This window comes from Asterias amurensis, chromosome 9 (assembly GCF_032118995.1).
Source record: "Asterias amurensis chromosome 9, ASM3211899v1".
In the NCBI taxonomy this organism is placed as follows: domain Eukaryota; kingdom Metazoa; phylum Echinodermata; class Asteroidea; order Forcipulatida; family Asteriidae; genus Asterias; species Asterias amurensis.
The window spans coordinates 21,148,894-21,169,799 of NC_092656.1; the positions used below are offsets into that span (position 1 = coordinate 21,148,894).

General features: G+C 39.2%; 1 protein-coding gene across 3 annotated transcripts in view; it reads right to left on the minus strand.

Moving 5' to 3' along the window:
• Positions 1-1,313: 1,313 nt before the first annotated feature.
• Positions 1,314-20,906, minus strand: part of LOC139941856 (myotubularin-related protein 10-B-like) — a 54,204-nt gene continuing 34,611 nt past the window's right edge. For 2 of the 3 annotated variants that reach the window (XM_071938486.1, XM_071938488.1), the window contains 5 exons: positions 20,679-20,809; positions 12,462-12,540; positions 11,869-11,939; positions 7,802-7,974; positions 1,314-6,930 (listed from right to left, as the gene is read on the minus strand). In XM_071938486.1, the coding sequence (XP_071794587.1) occupies positions 5,971-6,930; positions 7,802-7,974; positions 11,869-11,939; positions 12,462-12,540; positions 20,679-20,809 (1,414 nt within the window). In that variant the 3' untranslated portion in view covers positions 1,314-5,970. The remainder of the gene's footprint in view (positions 6,931-7,801; positions 7,975-11,868; positions 11,940-12,461; positions 12,541-20,678; positions 20,810-20,906) is intronic. The other variant, XM_071938487.1, reaches the window with a different exon arrangement.

Sequence of the window (20,906 nt, forward strand, 5' to 3'; positions counted from 1 at the left end):
GCCTTGTGTTCTTTTGTTCGAAAATGTGCATAAGGCTAAAGCCGCCTTGTGTACTTTTGTTCGAAAATGTGCACAAGGCCTTGTGAACTTTTTGCGCTAAAATGTGCACAAGGCTATAGCCTTGTGTACTTTTGTTCGAAAATGTGCACAAGGCTATAGCCTTGTGTACTTTTTGCTCGAAAATGTGCATAAGGCTAAAGCCGCCTTGTGAACTTTTTGCTTGAAAATGTGCACAAGGTTATAGCCTTGTGAATTTTTTGCTCGTAAATGTGCATAAGGCTAAAGCCTTGTGAACTTTTTGCTCAAAAATGTGCACAAAGCTTGTGAACTTTTTGCGCTAAAATGTGCACAAGGCTATAGCCTTGTGAACTTTTGTTCATAAATGTGCACAAGGCTATAGCCTTGTGAACTTTTTGCGCAAAAATGTGCACAAGGCTATAACCTTGTGAACTTTTTGCTCGAAAATGTGCACAAGGCCTTGTGTACTTTTTGCTCGAAAATGTGCACAAGGCTTGTGTACTTTTTGCTCGAAAATGTGCACAAGGCTTGTGTACTTTTTGCGCTAAAATGTGCACAAGACCGTAGCCTTGTGTACTTTTTGCGCGAAAATGTGCACAAGGCCTTGTGTACTTTTGTTCGAAAATGTGTACAAGGCTATAGCCTTGTGAACTTTTTGCGCTAAAATGTGCACAAGGCTATAGCCTTGTGAACTTTTGTTCGAAAATGTTCACAAGGCTATAGCCTTGTGTACTTCTTGCTCGAAAATGTGCACAAGGCTATAGCCTTGTGAACTTTTTGCGCTAAAATGTGCACAAGGCTATAGCCTTGTGTACTTTTTGCTCGAAAATGTGCACAAGGCCTTGTGTACTTTTGTTCGAAAATGTGCACAAGGCTATAGCCTTGTGAACTTTTTGCGCTAAAATGTGCACAAGGCTATAGCCTTGTGAACTTTTGTTCGAAAATGTTCACAAGGCTATAGCCTTGTGTACTTCTTGCTCGAAAATGTGCACAAGGCTATAGCCTTGTGAACTTTTTGCGCTAAAATGTGCACAAGGCTATAGCCTTGTGTACTTTTTGCTCGAAAATGTGAACTTTTTGCGCTAAAATGTGCACAAGGCTATAGCCTTGTGAACTTTTGTTCGAAAATGTGCACAAGGCCTTGTGTATTTTTTGCGCTAAAATGTGCATAAGACTATAAGCCTTGTGAACTTTTTGCTCGAAAATGTGTACAAGGCTATAGCCTTGTGAACTTTTTGAGCTAAAATGTGCACAAGTCGTCAACCTTGTGTACTTTTTGCTCGAAAATGTGCACAAGGCTATAGCCTTGTGTACTTATTGCTCGAAAATGTGCATAAGACTTGTGAACTTTTTACGCTAAAATGTGCATAAGGCTATAGTCGTGTGAATTTTTTGCTCAAAAATGTGCATAAGGCCTTGTGAACTATTTGCGCTAAAATGTGCATAAGGCTATAGCCTTGTGAACTTTTTGCTTGAAAATGTGAACTTTTTGCCTGAAAATGTGAACTTTTTGCGCTAAAATGTGCACAAGGCTATAATAGCCGTAGTGCTTTTTGCTCGAAAATGTGCACAAGGCATTGTGTACTTTTCGCTTGAAATGTGCACAAGACTTATAGTATTGTGTACTTTTTGCTCTAAAAGGTGCACAAGATTACAGTGTATGTGTTGATGTGTTGTAGCTTTGTGGACTTTTTTAGTCAAATAAGGAAGGTTGAGTTCAGCATGTTTACAAATATTTGTCAAAACTGTGGTTTAAAAAGGGCTTTAATAAACAATAGTATACATTTTTCAGACTGATAACAATTACACTTTAAATTATAGCAAACCTCAATAATTCTTTCATTTAATACAAATTTTCCTCGGATTCTAGATATCATCTTTTTCATAATTCCATGTTCTTTAGTTTTGAATACATTGTACCAAATTATATAATATGTACACCAACAAAGATAATAAGTCTTTTCATATAGATGGTTCATTGGCAACATGAATAATCATAATCCACAGTAGGTCTCTAGGTACCAGACCTGGGGCTTCAATATATAGGCCCTTTTTGAAACCAGGATTTGGGGTTCGGCTCTGGCTTTGTCTGCCTGCTCGAGTACGATACTGAAAGCACGTTTTGTTATATAAATACTAACAGAGCCTAAACCGGAGGCCCAAGGCGTGGTTTTAAAAAGGTATCATAGTTATCATTCACTGTTTACAGAGTGCTGACCATAAAAGCAAATAAAAATTGTGTTAACTTTAACAATTCATGGCAAACCCATTTAAATTTCGGGAAATCTAAGTTGGATTCTATCTACATACAGTGTTTGCTTCAAAAGTTGTATCATTCAGACTGGCCATAGATTGTCTGTCATCAACTAAACCGGCTGCCAAACGCTACCACTTCGTTACTGAAACAGTTAAATCAAACATAGCGATAGAATGGCTGCCAAAATGTAACACTCTATGAACATGAAGACAATACTCTTACATTATAACCGAGTAATTCAGAAACTTTCCATTTTGGCAAATAAAACGCTGCTAAAAATAACGCTGAACTTAAACTTGTAATCAGACTTTTGTCTCCATTAAAAACAACCAGGTAGCAAAAGCACTCTTTTTAAATAGTAATAAAAACACTTCAATCTCAAATTTTGTTGACCTTCATGGTAAATTAGGGACCGGCTGAATGAAGTTGAGAAGATACAGTTGTGCATTCTGTTTTACCAACCTGCAGCCGATTTCACAAAGCTTTACGCAACTGCTTAAGTCCACTTGCGCAACGTTTATGGCGCAACTTACGCCATAAACGTTGCGCAAGTGGACTTACGCAGTTGCGTATTGTTTCGTGAAATCGGCTGCAGGCTCCTAGTTGACATGGTTGATAATACTCTTGCCAACATCCTTACGGACTGTGAAGGGGGGGAGGGCAACCCTGTTCGGCCCCCGGAGTTGGTTAATGTGCCCTCACTTTGAAGTGGCCGCCCTACCTTGTAAGTTGGGCGATACATCATAAAATATAATTAAAAAAAAAATCAGCATTGCACATCTCTCAACTGATTTCAATCTTTGCCAGCCTTTTGCAGCAAAATGGCTTTTTGTAAAACATGTTCTTTTCCCCAAAAAACAAAAAAGGAAATCATACTTTTTCTATTAATTAGTCTAAAACTCTAAAACTTAATCGCGATTCAACCGTTTAAACTTGATTGATAGAGTCAAATATTTACAAGATGTGGTTTACTAGCACTTTATCTGACTACATAACTGATTTAAAATAATTTAAAAACAAATAAACAGAGTTGATACACTTAATGTATGTACACGTACAATTATGGAGCAATAAACTAGCTTATTGCTCCATGGTACAAACTAAATTCAAATTTGCACATCGTTGATAGATCTTTCCCCAAAGGCACCTAAGTGGGATTTGAACCTCGTAAGTTTCAGTATTCTACTCCAGAGTCCAATTTCATACAGCTGTTTAAGCAGACGATAGAGCTTAGCAGTTTGCCGCTAAGCAAAAACAAACAGCAGGGTTACACTTGCAAACTTTAGACATGGCAAGGCACATGTGTATGTCTGCTTGCAAACTACATGTACATGTAATTCTGGTCAGCAGAAATATCGTGTGCGGTGCTCATTTTTTTGCTTAAGCAGCTTTGAGCAAAATTGAGCCCTGGGCTCACTTTCATCAGAATTCTGTGCTAATGGCCTGTAGAATCACGCGCTTTAAAAAATGTCGCATGCACAGAATTCTGCGTTAAGCAATGTCATGAAACTAGTCCCAAGGGTCTTAGTTTACAGACCACTGAGCATGCCCAGTAACGAGGCCAGCTCAGAAGGCTTGCACGCACCTACAATGAAGTATTTCACAACCAAAATATGCAACAACAAATGAAACTTAAATTATGCAATTATAATAAGCCTCTATGCAAGAAATAATTAAAAATACATAATTTACATTTACTTACAAAAAAAAAACACCAACATGAATCTTGCCAAAAGACAGTGTATAAGTTCCTTCTGCAAATTTATTTAAAAAAATAACCCAATTGAGAATGAGATCACCATCAATAATAAATAAATTTCTCAGATATAAATGTTCATTTCAAAGAAATAGCTTCATAGATTCGGAGTTCCAAAGATATCGCTTCATAGATTCGGAGTTCCAAATGTATCGCTTCATAGATTCGGAGTTCCAAATGTAAAATTTGAACTCCCTCACAAAGTTATCTACACTTTGAAAATATTTTTTTACATTTTTATTCTAAACACACTATAATTATGAAAATATGTTCATACTCTCGATGGAATTCACTGATTACAGTACAAAATACTTCTCACCCTTGGGGTATTTGTAAAGGCACTTTGAACAAAAGACCTTTCTCATGAAATATGTCAATTTCACAAGTCAACTTAAGTCACCTTGGACCGACTATGGACAAGCATTTACATGGGTTGCAAAAAGCCATGGCTCACGCATCAGAGATCATTTCCAACGATTACCAATGACATTTTTCCCCAGGAAAATGTCAGGAAAATAATGATGCAAAACAGATTTGTTGTTTTGTTTTTAGCCTGGTAGCCAGTTCAAATCAGGGAAATATCAATTCAGGAAATGACCTTTCCATGACTTTTGTGGTTCAATGGAAAAGGGTCAAATATTGTGATGTTTTTTGCTGCTTTGGTGGGCATGTTAGGTATTTTAAGTACAAGTATGAGTACAAGTTTAGGGCACTGTTTACAGCCGAACTATGCGCTTGCGACAATACCATTCTTCGCAGGGCAAGCGCCGAATTTCTGCGCAAGCCGTGTCAGCAATAAAACCAAACAAAACAAAAACAACAGCGAAACTAACCGCTCCAGCTTGTTATCCCTTTTAGTAAAGGGAAAGTTTAGAAAGTTTATCTGTAAACTGTAAACTGCGGTTTTGAAAACAAGGAAATATGGGTTCTATGTTTCATTCCAAAGAGGAATAAACATATCCTGAAGTGAAGAAACAACGTTCCCAAAAAATGTTTGACTATTTCCTCATATATTTACGCACCACAAAAACAACGTAAACAAATTTAAAGGGAAGTTTGACTCAAAGTGTTTTTGTACAAAAACTCATGAAAATATTTCCCGATAGAAGACAACTTTATGGTTATCTTGGGTTTTGGCTTAGAGCTGTCCTCAAGCATTAAAACTTGTCTATTTTGCCAAGTGGTTCGCCAAACAATCTGAATTTAAAGAGTCCTGCGTGCCGCACGCGGTCTTCATGCATAACGCGTTGTTGTGCGTAAAGACATGATTGCCTGTAAAGATGGCCCCAATTTCCACCTTGATATATCAAGCGGGACCAAACTATAGCTCACTCCTACACGTACATGTACATAATTGTAGAGTTGCTACAGCCATTTCTAACAAAACCCCTAATTCATAATCTATAACTACACACAGATGTAAAATTGTATCTGTCGAAATTAAGCTTCACATGATGAACTCTTTTTTTGAAGACAAACAAAAAAGTAATATTCATAAAATCAACTTCAATATTACCCTTGTACAAGGGAGCAGCTACATGTATTAACTTGGAATGCCACAAGCGCCAAATTGGGCGCACTTGACTGTTCTCACTCGGGGGAACTTTTTGTATTCCCAAATGGGAGCACTAAATATGAAGTACTCTAGAAACACGTCTAGGCACACCAAGCATTCCCAGTTGGGCCAGTTGCTGATCTGTTCAGAACAGTGTGCCGTCATTTTGTGAACCACGCTATACTCCAAAAAGGAACAGCTCAAAATGGAATGTTAAGAGTTTAAAGAGACGCTGCTCGTGTTGGACTAGTTCTTTTTGAAACGTTTCAAACAGTTGCTATGTCTGAGAGGTACATGTACTCATTTGAACTTAATTCGATTCAGTTTTGGAGCTGAGGATTGTTCCTCGATAATAAAATAACCTTTTCCCAAAGTTTGGATCTCTTATAATTCTACCTCATCACTCGCTTCTACATCACTGACAGTAATCGGTGCCATTTCACTTTGCATCAAGCTCTGCCCTCGCAGAAATCTCGCCAAGGGGGTGCCCAGAAACGACCTCCTATCCCCACCAATTAAACTCAAATCGCTGATGGAGAACGGAAACGCAGACGTGAGGAGGCCTTGGTTCCGCGTGTTCTCGTAGGTGAAGTACAGTCGGCTTTCCCGTTTGGGTCTACGCACCACCTCATTCGTCTTGCGACACTTCAGCTGCTCAAGTCTCTCTTTAAGCTGTTGTATCTCATCCACGAGTTGGCACTGTTGCTTATAGACTAAGGGATGCCCTCCGTCTAAGATATGCACACTGGGGATCCATCTTAGGTAACACTGTGTCCAGAATTTGATGAAGGGAGGCCCCGTCTGGGGGATAATCACATTGGGGTCCACTTCGGATGAGCGTCCGTTACCCGTTGAATTCGCTCCGTTTACATTCAGGTTTTTGTCTCTCATATGTACTGGAATCATCCTAGCAGAAGGCTCTCGAGTTTTGTGACCATACTTGGCGTCCATCACGCTTTGCCTAGTCTTCACTTTGTTACGGTAGAGGGCGGCATTGCATCCTTTGGAGTGATCCACCTCTGGTTTGGAGGAGAACTTGACTCCCGGGATTCGGGAGGCGAGAATCTGCTTGGCGATGTACATGGGGTTGTTGAACAGCGCCTGGTCCTCGCGGCTGTACTGCAGAGTCCACGCCCACACGGTGGCTAGCCTGATTGGTTTATCGGTGTCGCGCAGGCAGGTCCGGACACGCTGGCGTTCCGTGTTGAAGAGAAAGGTACCAAAGATGCCGGCAAACATACTGTCCCATATCGTCATGAGGTAGGTGTCGGTGAATTCAAAGGCAGAGGGGAACTGGAGCATCATCTGATTGACGCAGTCTAAGAAGAGCAAGAATGAAGGGGCCTGAAAAGAGAACAAAAATAAGCATGAAGCTTCGGTACTAACTCTTTACATTTATATCAATAGCGCTAGGCTTTAAATAAAAATATGACCAGAAAAAAAAAATAATAATCACTTTGAGGGAGTACAATAGACCACCAACAGCTTGGCTGGAAGAGCACAGTCACAGGTTTAAATCCTGCTCTAGGACTAGTCCTAACTTAGGACTAGTCCTAACTTAGGACTAGTCCTGGGAGATACACAAATTGCATGGATAGTCCTACGTTAGGTAGAGGAACTGGTCCTAACTCGAGATAAGACTAGTCCTAACTCTTTGTGAAATCCACCCCTGGACCAGTCTTCTCACTTGGTGTATCTCAACATACATGTCATATGCATAAAATAAACCTTTGAAAAGATTTAGCTCAATTGATCGTTGAAGTTGCGAGATAATAATGAAAGAAAACATACCCTTGTCACATGAAGTTTTGTGCTTTCAGATGCTTGATTTCGAGACCTCAAAATCCAACTGAGGTCTCCAAATCAAATTTGTTGAAACTACTTCATTCACGAAAACTACATGTACGTCATTTCAGAGAGAGCAGTTTCTCAAAATGTTTAATACTATCAACAGCTCCCCATTACTAGCTACCAGGTAAGGTTTTATGCTAATAATTATTTCGAGTAATTACCAATAATATCCACAGCCGTTAAACCTTCCAAAAAAGAAACCCCAATTCCCCCAAAATGTGAGGGCACTTTACAGTACTACTGCACTACTGTTGCAACAACTCCACATGAAGGGCTAAGAGATTACAAGATCTAGTAATTTATGATTCAGATTTATTCCCAGCCTTGATCTCCGATGGATAATCCTAAAAGTTTTATATCTCACCTCTTCACCGTCATTGGGCGTGATGTGTCCACATCGTTCTAGAAATGGATGACCAGCGATGACCCACTCTCTTTGAATCAGACTCTGGAATCCCAACTGGGTACGGCAGTGTGGATCTAGGAAGATCTGAACCAGAGACGCTACGATGCAGGATGTGTCTTTACCGTTGGGTTCTGGGGAAAAACAATGGAGATAAATCAATTAGGCATATTGGGATAACAAATTGAATTTTTATATTTTGCATTAGGCGCTTTACAAATGTCTTTTTACTATTATTATTATCTTTTTTATTATTATTATTATTATTTTTGGTTTTTTTGGGGGGAGGGTTTAGGATAATCATGAAAATGAGAATTTTGGCAACCTTTCCCCCAAAAAAGATAAAATATTTAATAAATAAAATGAAAGAGAGGAAATGTACACAAGCACAGTTCAATCTTTTCTTAACGAGGGGATGGGAAATGTCTAAACAGACTCCTTGATGCAAGAATGCATATTACCACAATTTTCCCACAAATAAAAATCAACAAAACACCAAACACATTATCCTATTCAAATGCCAAATTCAAACCCCAACTTAAACCAACAGGTATTTCACAGTCACTGGCGTTACTCCTGTCACTCACTCATGCTTCTCAAGCTACTATAACAAGTATCAGCACCTATTTTTTTGAACGATTTTCTGCTCTTTGATATGCTGACATTTATTACAATCACTAACGAATTTGAAAACTGATTTTGGATATCTACATGTATACACAATGTAACACGATCAAACCATGACATTGCCCAAATGTAACCCCTTCCACACCCCAACAACACAGAGAACTCCCCCATTAAGTCAGCATTACATTTCTTTCATTTAGCATGCCCTTAAACCCTGACGGCCATCCTTAAACGGTAATCAAATCCGACATCAGTTGATAAAGATTGTTTCCCTATCAGCAGAGGCCAGTGTTTCAGAAACGCCGTAGATGTTACGCTAATCTCCTCAGCAGCGCAGGAAATGACGAGTCACACCACTGAGTCACGACAGTCGCTACCTCGATAGTCTCCCGCTGATCCCTATATAAACTCAACACAACCGCTTGTCTCGCCTAAACAATATCCCCTGAAAGTTTGGGCTCAATTTCAAAGACCTGGGCGCAATTTAAAGGAACATCACAAAATTGGTTTTGCTGGCAAAAAAGCTGCTGGCAGTGTAAGCACTTCATGTAATCCATAAACCTGTAGAAGTTTGAGATCGATCGGCCATCTTGGTCACGAGAGAGTAGTGAAAAACCGATTACAAGCTTTGCATTGCGTGGTTCCAAAACAAAAATGAATAAAACGCTCACTGGGCAATAAACTCCGAACGCATAATTAGATTATTTATTTCTCACTAAAAATGAAACTTCAGACTGAAACATTTCAAGGGATGTTTTCTTCTATCATGTCTATCATAATATCCGGACTGTGTAAGTTTTGTGTAAATCTGTGATCTTCGCGATTTTGTTTTCTTACCAATTATGTAAATTCTTTTACTTGAGCTGCTTATTAGCAGAAAAACATTGTATTTTATGCATGTGATTTTTTTCACAGAGAGTACCGAGTATACAGTGCTAACAAACATCAGTGTACATCGGTGTAAGGGTGAAAACAATCTTCTATCCTTTATCCCGATGCAAATTAAACACCCAGAAAACACTGCTTAAAGCAATTGGACCCTTTCGGTAACAGTATTATCCAAGGACCACACTTCGTGTATCACAACTTTTATATAAAATAAAAAACCTGTGAAAATTAGGCTCAATCGGGCGTCGGAGTCAGGAGAAAATAACGGGGAAAACCCACCCTTGTAAAGTTGTATCCGCACGTTTCGTCGTGTCATGACATGTGTTTAAAATAAATCCGTAATTCTCGATATCGAGAATTGATATTGTTTTACTGTTTTCTCAAAAAGTAAAGCATTTCATGGAATAATATTTCAAGAGAAGTCTTTCAACACTACGTTCTGTAAACCCTGTAAGTTATTTGTAAATCTGTGTACTTTTTATTTTTTTCTGTACCGAAAGGGTCCAATGGCTTTAACATTTTTCTGCTTGGCACAACTAAGAACCAACTCTGCCAACAAAATCGTCTTTCAATATTACCTGGAAACATATATTTTTAATTTGTGGTTTGGCATAAACTTTAAATCGCCAAAATTTGACCTTTTGAGTTTGGGCAAGTGATCGTTGGTTTGTTTTATTGACGTGCTTTAACTCCTATTGGGTGATGAAGACTGAATATGTACATGTATGTACGACCCATACGCACATTATGTTATACAACTTCAATTAATTTGGGGATATTTCTTGCAGTGCTTATCTGATGCTAACTAGAAGTCAGGGAGCCATACTACACCCACTGACTTTCTGAATAATTTTTGAACTAAGGGACATTAGTCATTAAAGTGCAGCCACAGGCTCTGTATCTAGTATTTTACTCTGGAATTTTCTTTATATGTTGCTAGGCAAAGGAACTGGTGTTATTATATGGTCTCATACTTCAAAAACATAGCTCCGCAAAACCTTGCAGGAAAATACTGAATGTTGAAGCACTTTGAGCGCCACTGAAGGATTTATATGAGCGCTATGTACATGAGAAGCCACAATTATTATTATCAATATTACAAGAAAAACAAAAAACATCTTAATTATAAAAGCTCCCGACCAACTTTGATTTAAAATTCTTTTAAGGTCTTATAGCAAAAAAAGATTCACACATAGATCAAAGTCAACACAAAGGTCTCCTAGTTATCGCAGTGACATTTTTCTTCTTTTCCCAGGTCATACTTTTTGCCCAAACCATGCAAGAGATGATCAAAAGTGATCAAAACATCCAAAGTTTTTATCAAAAATTGTCACCAATTATCGTAGTGAATTTTTGTACGCTCTTTCCAGGTCAAATTTTTTGCTTTAAAACCATGCAAGATGATCAGAGTATGATCCAAAACATCCAAGTGTTTTGATCCAAACCAGGATTGTCAGAGACCATAGCCCAATTTCATGGCTCTAACTCCCGGCGAATTCTGCACGATTCCCTGCTTACTTGCTAGCGCTGAATTTCTGCGCTAGCCTTGTAAGCACAGAATGCCTAGTAGCAGGGAGTACGCATGCAGAAGCTGAAATTCACCGCTAACCCCAGAAATACACTTGCCGTAAACACAGAATTCCCTGCTTTCGTGAGCGCCAAATCTGTGCTTACGGTATGCAGACCCATGAAATTGGGCCCAGAGACGCCACCCTGGGGCAACCACCTCTAATCACCTCAAGTGATGACAAACGGGATGAAAAAATGCTGAGTCAGGTTCACTTGTCCAGACGGGTGTGAAAGTTTAACCCTACCCCCTCCCCCCTCACGGGGGTGAAACGGGAGGGGATAAAAAAGCCCCATCTTTTAATGGGCTCGCTGGGATTTGATAAAATACGGAGGGATTCATATGTACATTACTACACAGAGACAGCGTGTCTATTACTGATTCATTTGGGACGCTACGAAGTTAATGAGATTGAATTGTGACATGACATGTGGAGATCTTACAAATGGCTTTTGTGTGTGTGTCAGCAATAATGGTATGACACATCCGTGGTTTCGGGAAGAGTCCATTTATTTTCCGTTCTCTCATTTTGAGGAACACGCCATGCAATTATGCTGCAAAACTATACAATTAACAGGGCTTTACATCTGGACCAGGTTTTGGAGTGGAGAAAACACACTGATTCACTGTCTGGCAGGGATGTTTCAATAGGCTTTTTCAAATGAGTCGCTTAGCCTGTGGATGGATCCCCAGGTTAACCCAGGCAGTTTGGGACCTTTAAATGCATTGACATTAACTTGAAAGACATGAAAGACCACAAATTACTCCATGGCACCCAAAACAATTGCTGTGGAGCCCTCTGCAAAGTTCAAATACAAATTTACATTTTCCTCCTGAAGGTATATCCCTTATCAGAGCAACAATTGCCACGCCACTTCAAAAGCAAAGTTCAATGCCTAATAGTAATAACATTATTCTGGAAATTCAACAATCCCTAGACACCAACCTCTTAGGACGACTGTCTGTTTGTCCTGGTAGATAAACTGAGCCGCTGTCACTGCCGCAGCCATGCACATGCTGTCGAATAAATCAAAACAATAGAACGAGTCAGAGACAGAGAAGAACAATGTAAGTTGTCAGTCATTGTTCCTAGAAGCTAGCTAACATTGTTACACACAATGGGTCATTGTTGACACATGGCATTGTTTAGCTTGGGACTTGGTTGAGCTGGCAGGTGGAATTGAATCAACTCTTAATCCCTAGAGAGTTAGGAACTTCCCATCATGTCCATGGTAAAACAGCCTTAAGGACGAGTCACACTGCAGCGATAACCAAAACAATAACGATCACGACCCAAAGAGCACGCATTCTATTGGTTGAAACGCTCCACACAGAATACGCACACGCTCATTCATCCGATAGAATGCTTTCCCTTTGCGTCGTGATCGTTATCATTGATGTAATCGCTGCAGTGTGACTCGGCCCTAACTCAAAAAAAAAAAAGTACAGAGATACATAAGCTATTTTGCCAAAAAAAAACCAAGACAGTGTTAAAAGAGTTTTTTTGTCTCAAATTGTTATCGTGAAATATATGTTTACCTGACATTTTGAAGCCATTTTGTGCCATCAAGACTCGAGTACCATTTATCATCAGAGTTGCAGAATTCTTTCAACGTTTCTGTAAAAAAAATATCAGAATGTCAGAGATAAAAACATCAATAAATGTAAATGACAAATGAATGAGCGTTTACTTCACAAGAAGGATTGCATAATACATATTGACCCAGTTCACATATTGACCCAGATCAATTTTCCATGGCAATTATTTGGTTGGGGTTAATGGTTACATAAAACAAGTTTTGGGAATATATTATGGTGCGTTCTACAAGTGCCATACAAGCACTCAAATGTTTTAAACAAGCTTTCGTGAAAAGCAGTCACTTAAAGACACTGGACACTATTGGTAACTGTCAAAGACCAGTCTTCTCACTTGGTGTATCTCAACATATGCATAAAATAACATGTGAAAATTTGAGCTCAATTGGTCGTTGAAGTTGCGAGATAATAATAAAAGAAAAAACACCCTTGTCATACGAAGTTGTGTGCTTTCATACATGCTTGATTTCGAGACCTCAAATTCTAATTATGATGTCTCAAAATCAAATTCGTGGAAAATTACCCCTTTCTCAAAAACTACGTTACTTCAGAGGGAGCCATTTCTCACAATGTTTTATACCATCAACAGCTCCCCATTACTCGTTACCAAGTAAGGTTTTATGCTTATTTCGAGTAATTACCAATAGTGTCCACTGCCTATAAGGGAGCCAATCAGCGTTGGTTTTAGTACATGTACATCCTACAAGGGGTTATCGACAACACGTATCAATAATGTACACTGCCAAGGGTGGCAAAAAAGTGCTTCCTTAAAAATAGTACTCTGCATTTTGTTTTCCATGTCATAATGTGCACCTAGACCACAGCTGTCATTTTAGTACACCAACAGCTGTACATGTCATAAGCCACTAGTAAATGGATGTGCAACGACGCCAGTCATAACAACTTTCACCGTAATAAAGTCGCACAGGACATTGGACGTGATGATTCTATTAATAACCACTGGACCACACCCAAGAATCAGAATGTGTCCTCTAATTATTTTTCCTTACATTAAAATCAGAGATTGACCTTAGATAAAACTAAAGTAATTGTTGTGTTTAGCGCCACAATGCAGTTGCTGGTTTCTTTGATTGCTTGTTGCTGACACTATTGACTAGCCACGCCCATCTTTCCATATAACCCCCCCCCCACAAAAAAAAAAAAAAAATAAAAAAAAAAAAAAAAAAAAATCAATAGGGCCTACATATAAAAAAAAATTATAAAGAATAATACTTTTTACAGGGTTAAATAATTTTACCAAGGGGTAAAAATGGGTACCTGCCAGCGCAGAGTTTGATATTGTTTGAAAAAGCCTTTGGAGTGCCACGGCACCTCAGGGCTGTATACTCCCCAGGGAGCTGAGAAAGATTACAGGTATGTTATTGGCAAATGACCAGTCAAAATGCCATGTAATGTGCATTGATTTTAACCGGTAACCCCTTACAACATTAATACAAAAATCACTCTGAGCAAATCTGTGGGGTTTGGCTCAAAAGTATGAAGAGCTTGTCAACATTTCAGAGCAAAATCCCTGGATAATAACGTCCCAAAATCAAAAATTGGTAGTGACTGAACCAGAATTCCCTTATCAGGAAGGACCTTGCAACTGAATGGCCTTTGGCTTATATGCCATTTGTCAATGGGTGGTGAACCGGCTGGGGGTGGAGTGCGAGGGGGGGGGGGTGTAAGACTGATCAACAGGAAAATATGTCAAGCAGATTGTTGGACAAGAAACAGCAGGTTTAATTTCTAACATGTGGGGGCTAAAAAGAGAGTGTTGTCCAGTAACCACACAGCTAAAAAGACAATGTGCTTGGGGTTTTCCTACGAACACCATTCTGTCTTGCAGTCACTGTATTAATTTAGCAATTTATTAATAATCCACAACACCCCAAAGAATACTGTTAGACTGATTATACACAGTAAATAGTCTGTTGGGTGAGCTTTCAATCAATCAATCAATCAGACAGGTCAGAGGGAATTTATATAGCGCCAAAATCAACCAAAGGTGTTCAAAGGCGCTCAAGACGTTGGATGAAAATAATTACGATATACTTGTTGGAATAGAAAAAGTTCAGGCCTGTATGCTTCATTTTTGAAATGGCAAGGGCATAGAGCTATTTTCTCCTTGATAAAGGGCACCCTATGAGGAAATTGTAAATGTCTCCTGTACCATTTCAAGGGCACCAAGGCAATGACCAGTGGGCATGGAAGCAATCGCCTTCGTTGCCTCCGTGAAGTATCAGGCCTGACATTTGTGGGGTTTCTAAAATGGGCACAACTCCCCCCAAACAGTTTCTCTATCATACAAGTAAACTCAAGGGAATTAGGGTATTAATGTAGATGAAGTAGATCTCAATTTATTAATACCACAGAAGCTACCATAATGTCTTCCTTGGAAGACACATCCTCAAAGGAATAAAATTATACTATCAGCCACCATAAATAAACATGAGGATGAGATATAAATATTAGTGAGATTAGTTTATCATGGCAGACAATCCAAGTAGAACCAGTTTTAATAATAGCGTGGCCAAAACGTGGCAGCAATTTCCGTGGAACTGCAAAAACAGAGGGACCACAGTCACTGCCTACCCACAAAGTGAAAACCTGAATGCCATATGTGAGTCAGACATGTCAGAATAGCAAAGCTGCCCTCCTTTTCTGGCCATTACTCCTGTATACAAACGTCGCCAAATATTTCTGACCTACTTTGACCTAGAGAAGTTCCCAAGTCTGAAAATATGTCGATGATGTTTGCAACCTAAAGGGTTCGATATTGCTGCGAAGCTTTCTTGTTTTACTTTGTTGTTGTTGTTTTTCTAGTTTGTACATTTAGCTCTTTTAAAGATTTTCGTATCCAAGCAAATCCAGAGTTTTTACGACCATCTGGACGAATATGTCAGAAAGTTACCACTGGCTATCAAAGATTATTTCCTCGCGCACCATGATTTGGGTCGTCAACAGGATTTCCCTGGGGGTAGTGAGGGGGAGGGGCTGGTGGTCTCTCTGATTAGAACCAGACCTCACAATCTAGATCATTATTACCGGCACCAACATGAGGCATGGGCGACTAGTACAATTTACTACTCGACTAATCACGACTACGAGTGCGACAATAGTCGCAACTAATTTTAAATTACAAAGATGCATTAAGTCATATGGCATGTTGTTTGCCGCAGGTGCACTTCAGTATTCCCTTGTCTGATTGTGTTTAATAAATATGCTATTGTAAATAGTCATGAGTGACACAATTGGTTCAACATTTTGGTTATTCTTGGTATTAGTATTCGAGGAAAGGGATGTTGATATGGTTTCCGTTCTGGTACAGATTTTGGAGAACAGGGTCATATGAAATTCTGGATATGACTCCAGGACCCAAGACCTGCTTAGTGCAAAAAAGTTGCTAAGCAGAATAGAAACAGGTTTACCAGACAAAATACTCTCATGCATACAGGCTGGTGGCTGGTTCCCTGTAAATATTTGCTCAACATTTACGCTTTCTAAGCAAGATCTTACTGCCAAACTCTTGTCTATCGATACATGTACTTGTATGTATTTGATACTGACGTGATTTACATGTAAGCCAGTACCACTTAAGCGGATATGCACAAATCCTCAACCCCCCCCCCCCAAAAAAAAATGTCAGCCCCCCTACCATGCTGAAAGGTAGTGATCAATTAACCGGTAACACAAACACCACATCCCAGTCCTTATTTAAAATAACATAATTAGAAGTTAGCCTTGTAATTAACTTCACACCCAACAAAACCCTGATATACACCGAAACACTCGTCATTGTTTTGTAGGTTATTGGTGGAGTGGTAGCCCTTTTACGCGGCCGGTTCCCTTACAAACAGCAGGGACCAGACACACTAACCGTAACGCTTGATGGCACACAATATTACTGAGTAACACTGCACACATTCTTCCAAATTCTCCAAGCCATGTCCAATGAACCACTTACTTTTCAGACAAGCTGTAGAGAAGACAGGAAAGAGGGGATGGACAACAAGAACGAAGAAAGAAGAACAGCAAAAGAAAAACAAAAAACTAGACATGGTTGTTGGAATTTACTACAGTTATGACTGCTACATGAAACAAATGCAATTGTTTAATGGTTGACACACTCATACATGTATGATACTGTTAAGTTTGGGTAAATTTGTTTGTATACACCCAAACCAAACAGTGCACTCATATAGTGTCTGACATACCTCAAAGGGCTAATGACCCAGGCATGGCATTTTACAAAGGAAATTGTCTCAATGCACCATGCCATTGCCTTGGTGCCCCTTGAAATGCTCCAGTATTTTTTTATTGAAGTGCCCTTTACCAAGAAAAAAAATGCTTTTCCCACTCAAGAATAATATGAGGCAAACCTGGAATTTCTTTTTTGAAGGAGCAAGGCCACTTTCATTTTCAAAAGGAGCTTCCATTGGAAAATGTTCAAGTCTATGGGACACTTTTGAAGGGGCACCAAGGCCAAACCAGGGGCAACAGAGACCATGGCCTCAGTGTAATTCCAGCCCTGATGAAACCTGATGATCTACATTGGCTGAAATGTTCATGCTAACTATGCTTTTCATACTTACTCTTTTCTATTTCTAAATATATAAGTGTTATAGATTTGTTGGTGTTCTCGTCTACATATGTGGAGTGAGACAATTAAAATATGATTTGATAAAATGAGTTTACGTAAGTGATTGGACAATAAACAAAAACATTCAGAACCACATTTTTTTGCAAGTTAAACAAAAACATGATTCATGATTTTCTTATTCACTTCAATCGTTTCTGAAAAAACATAATTTCATTAGGCAAAACAGAAGTACGGCTCAGACCAACAAGATTGCCCCCTAGTGTGTAATTCTCTTACATGAATGTGGCAAGTCATTCTACTTCAGTGAGGGAGCTAAATTAATGAGGTTATGATGTTGTAAGCAGTGGGGTTACGAAATACATACTTTTACAAGAGGGTTACACATGTGCATGTAAGCTCACATGCAATTTTTACATGCAATTTTTATTTATTTTTTTAAACTATATATTATTGTTCAAACAAGAGTGAAAAAGATTTATAGTTTTTTTTCGAAAGAGTCAAGCAATTTTTATTTTATTTTAAAATATTTGCGCACACCATGAATAGTATGGATAATGTAAATAGCCATGGAGAACGTGGAGTAAAATGAAGTTCAAAGAAGGAAACAGAGATGACCAAAACCAGGTAGTTTTATGTTTGCATTGACTATTGAATGAGCTTGAGTCAATGTATGAATAATGCATAAATATGGATTTATGTAAATGAGTCATGGCACATGTGTCGAGAAAGGACCAGAGAAAGGAACAGAGAAGAACCAAAACAGAAAGAAAACAAAACAGAACCAAAACCATGTAGAAAGCCACATAATGTCAAAGGTATGAGTAATTCATTATGTAAATGAGTCATGGAGCGTGTAGAGTAAAAAATGAAGTCCACGGAAAGAAACAGAACAGAACCAAAACCATGTATGTAGAGAGCCACATAATGTCAAAGGTATGAATATTTCATTACATGTATGTAAAATATTCAGACAATGTGAAACCTCAAAGGGGAACAGGGTACCTGAAACAACAAGGAAAACCACTACAAAGGGAAGTGATTGGCATATTAAAATTGTTACCGCACCACACAAATCCACTGCTAGATTTAAACCAAACTTTAGATTCAGTACTTCTGTGAAGTTGCGTCCCCTAAAGGTGATCCCTGTCTGCCGCTTCCCAGATTGCTTCATAAACTTTAGTGTGATCCCTGGCCTAATATAGGCAGTTAATGAATGCATGGCTTCTGACCGACACCCCGTGGTTAAAGATATTCACAAAATAGGGAGACCGCCAACAAAGGGCTAGATACCTCAGTTGGAAGAGCGTCGTCACGTTAATTCGGAGGTCGTTGGTTTAATTATTGCTAATTTTTCTTTGTGCAACCCAAAATAATTTTTTTCCCTCACATTTTTAAACAATCAGAACAAATCACGGCTAAAGTTTAAAGCTTTTATGGGTAATCCCTCAACAGAAAAAGAAAAAGAAATAATATTAAATAAAAAAAAGGAGAAAAAAGTTCCAGACATTTGGGGTTCAATGGTGCACAATGATGGCAAGCTCAACTTTGACGCCCCTTGGGCAAAAGGAAAAATTGGCTTTGATTACCCAGGATATGACTGTGCGTAAGCAGTGGTACGACATCCATGTTTTTGAATGTCAAACACATGACGCTATTAAGGGTTTATTCTTATCATGAAACATGATGAGCTAAGCTCTACAGTGTACAGGGACTGACCTTTGACAGACAGATAACATTTGTACTTGTACAATTATTTGTGTTAAAAAAAGAACCTGGCAAACTGGATGTTGCATTTAGCAAGAGATTACTCCTTCCTGAACTCAAGGCAGACGTCTTTTTAAAGGGAGGGTATACTTATGGAAGTGTCGTGGCTGAGCGGTTAAGAGCACTAAACTCAAACTCTGGTGTTACTGATCAGCAGAGTGTGGGTTCGAATCCCCAGCCGTGACACTTGTGTCCTTAATCAAGACACTTAACCATTGCTTCGTCCTTCGGATGGGACGCAAAGCCGTTGGTCCCATGTGTTGTGTAATGCATGTAAAAGAACCCAGTGCACTTTATGAAAAGAGAAGGGGTTCGCCCCGGTGTTCCTGGTTGTGGCTGCTGTATGCGCCGTAGCACCTTGTAAACCCTTATAAGGTGCTAAATAATTGGGTCTCAGAATTCATCACTGCAATAACCTATCATTCTGAAAGTTTGTATATACTCAGCGCCTTGAGTACCTTGTTTGGTAGATACGAGCTCTACATGTATATACATGTAAAGACTTTCATATTATATTATTATTATTATTATTATGGTGTTACTCTATGACGTTAATGACCATCAAAGGTTACTTGATAAAAAGCACTGGAGGGCTCGAGGTTGGTTAGGGACAGGGTTACAGCACAGTCCGATGGTCTTTTTAAATCAGCTTTAGATTGATGAGTACACCTCATAGAGAAAGAGGTACAAGTTAACCCTCTTCGATTCCATGATTGTCATGTTAGCTATGGTTGAGTTACACATAAAGAAGCATCACCGAATCGTTACACCCAAAAGCAATGCAAACCCATGGATACGCTTTAAGATCCAGCCCGTAGCTCGGTAACATTTGCAAGTTACTAAAAAAAAAAGGAAGCCCAATACCTCACATCATGAATCAAAGCAAGATGCAGAGAGCAAAGCGTATTTCCTTGAATAAAACAACAACATTCATCTATTTTCTTATTGAGTAGAAACCAGGCTTTCAACATCCAAATCAAGATGGTTGCCTTCGGCAGAGAAGGGATGGGGACCTGTTAAATGTTTGGGGAGGGTGGGGTTGGGCCCATTGACAAAATCATGCTTGCTGCATGCTGGTGATGTGGCCGATTCATGGTGTTTTGTACACCAAAGGGGCCAAATGGCACTGGAGTCAAGGGCCCACTTGGGTGTACAAATCCCATAGACCCTTTAACGGCATGCACCAAGCTTCTAGGCTGGCTTCCATACTTGACATGCACAGCTTTTGGAATTAGATTCCACAGGCCTTTACAGAATTTACATTAGGGTAACAGAAAACATGCAATAAAGCAAGCCAGGGCTCCCTGGATAATCCAGTCTAGCCTAGGCTTCATATGCAAAACTCTGTGGCATTAAATTAAGTGTCAGTTATTACCCCAAAAGCACCATGACAACTGAAGCCCCACAGTTCGCTTAGCATGGGGGGGGGACACAATCTAGCCTAGCCTGTGATTCATACCTGGGCCCAATTTCATAGAGCTGCTTAAGCAAAAAATTTTGCTTAAGCAAAAAATTCATTGCTTAGTAAAATCAGATTACCTGCCAAGACTCCACTCAATTGTAATGCTAAGTAAACAACAGCTAAATACTAGTCATAAGCAATGTATATGGCATGAAATTTTGGCCAGTAACATGTGTAAAATAAGCGAGCTATTTTCGTGCTTAAGCAAATGTTTTGCTTAAGCAGCCCTATGAAATTGGCCCCTGGCATGCATATAACCAGCAATTATAAGAAGAACAAAACTAGTAAAAGTAATTGTACAGGCAAAAAGGGCTTAGCCTGGATTCCATACCTGGCATGCAGAGCTCGTGAAGCTTCTGGTAACTGCTCTGGATGTCTCTGAAGGAGGGACAGAGTCTGCCAAGTTCAACGACCTGAGGTTGAGCCTTAGATGGATGGATCAGAGTGATGCTCTCCAACATCCTGGATAATAAAGATAATAATAACAATAATAATAATAATGTTCCGTTCTTTATAGCGCTTTATCAAAGTGGGGCGTATCAAAGATGTTCTGTTCTTT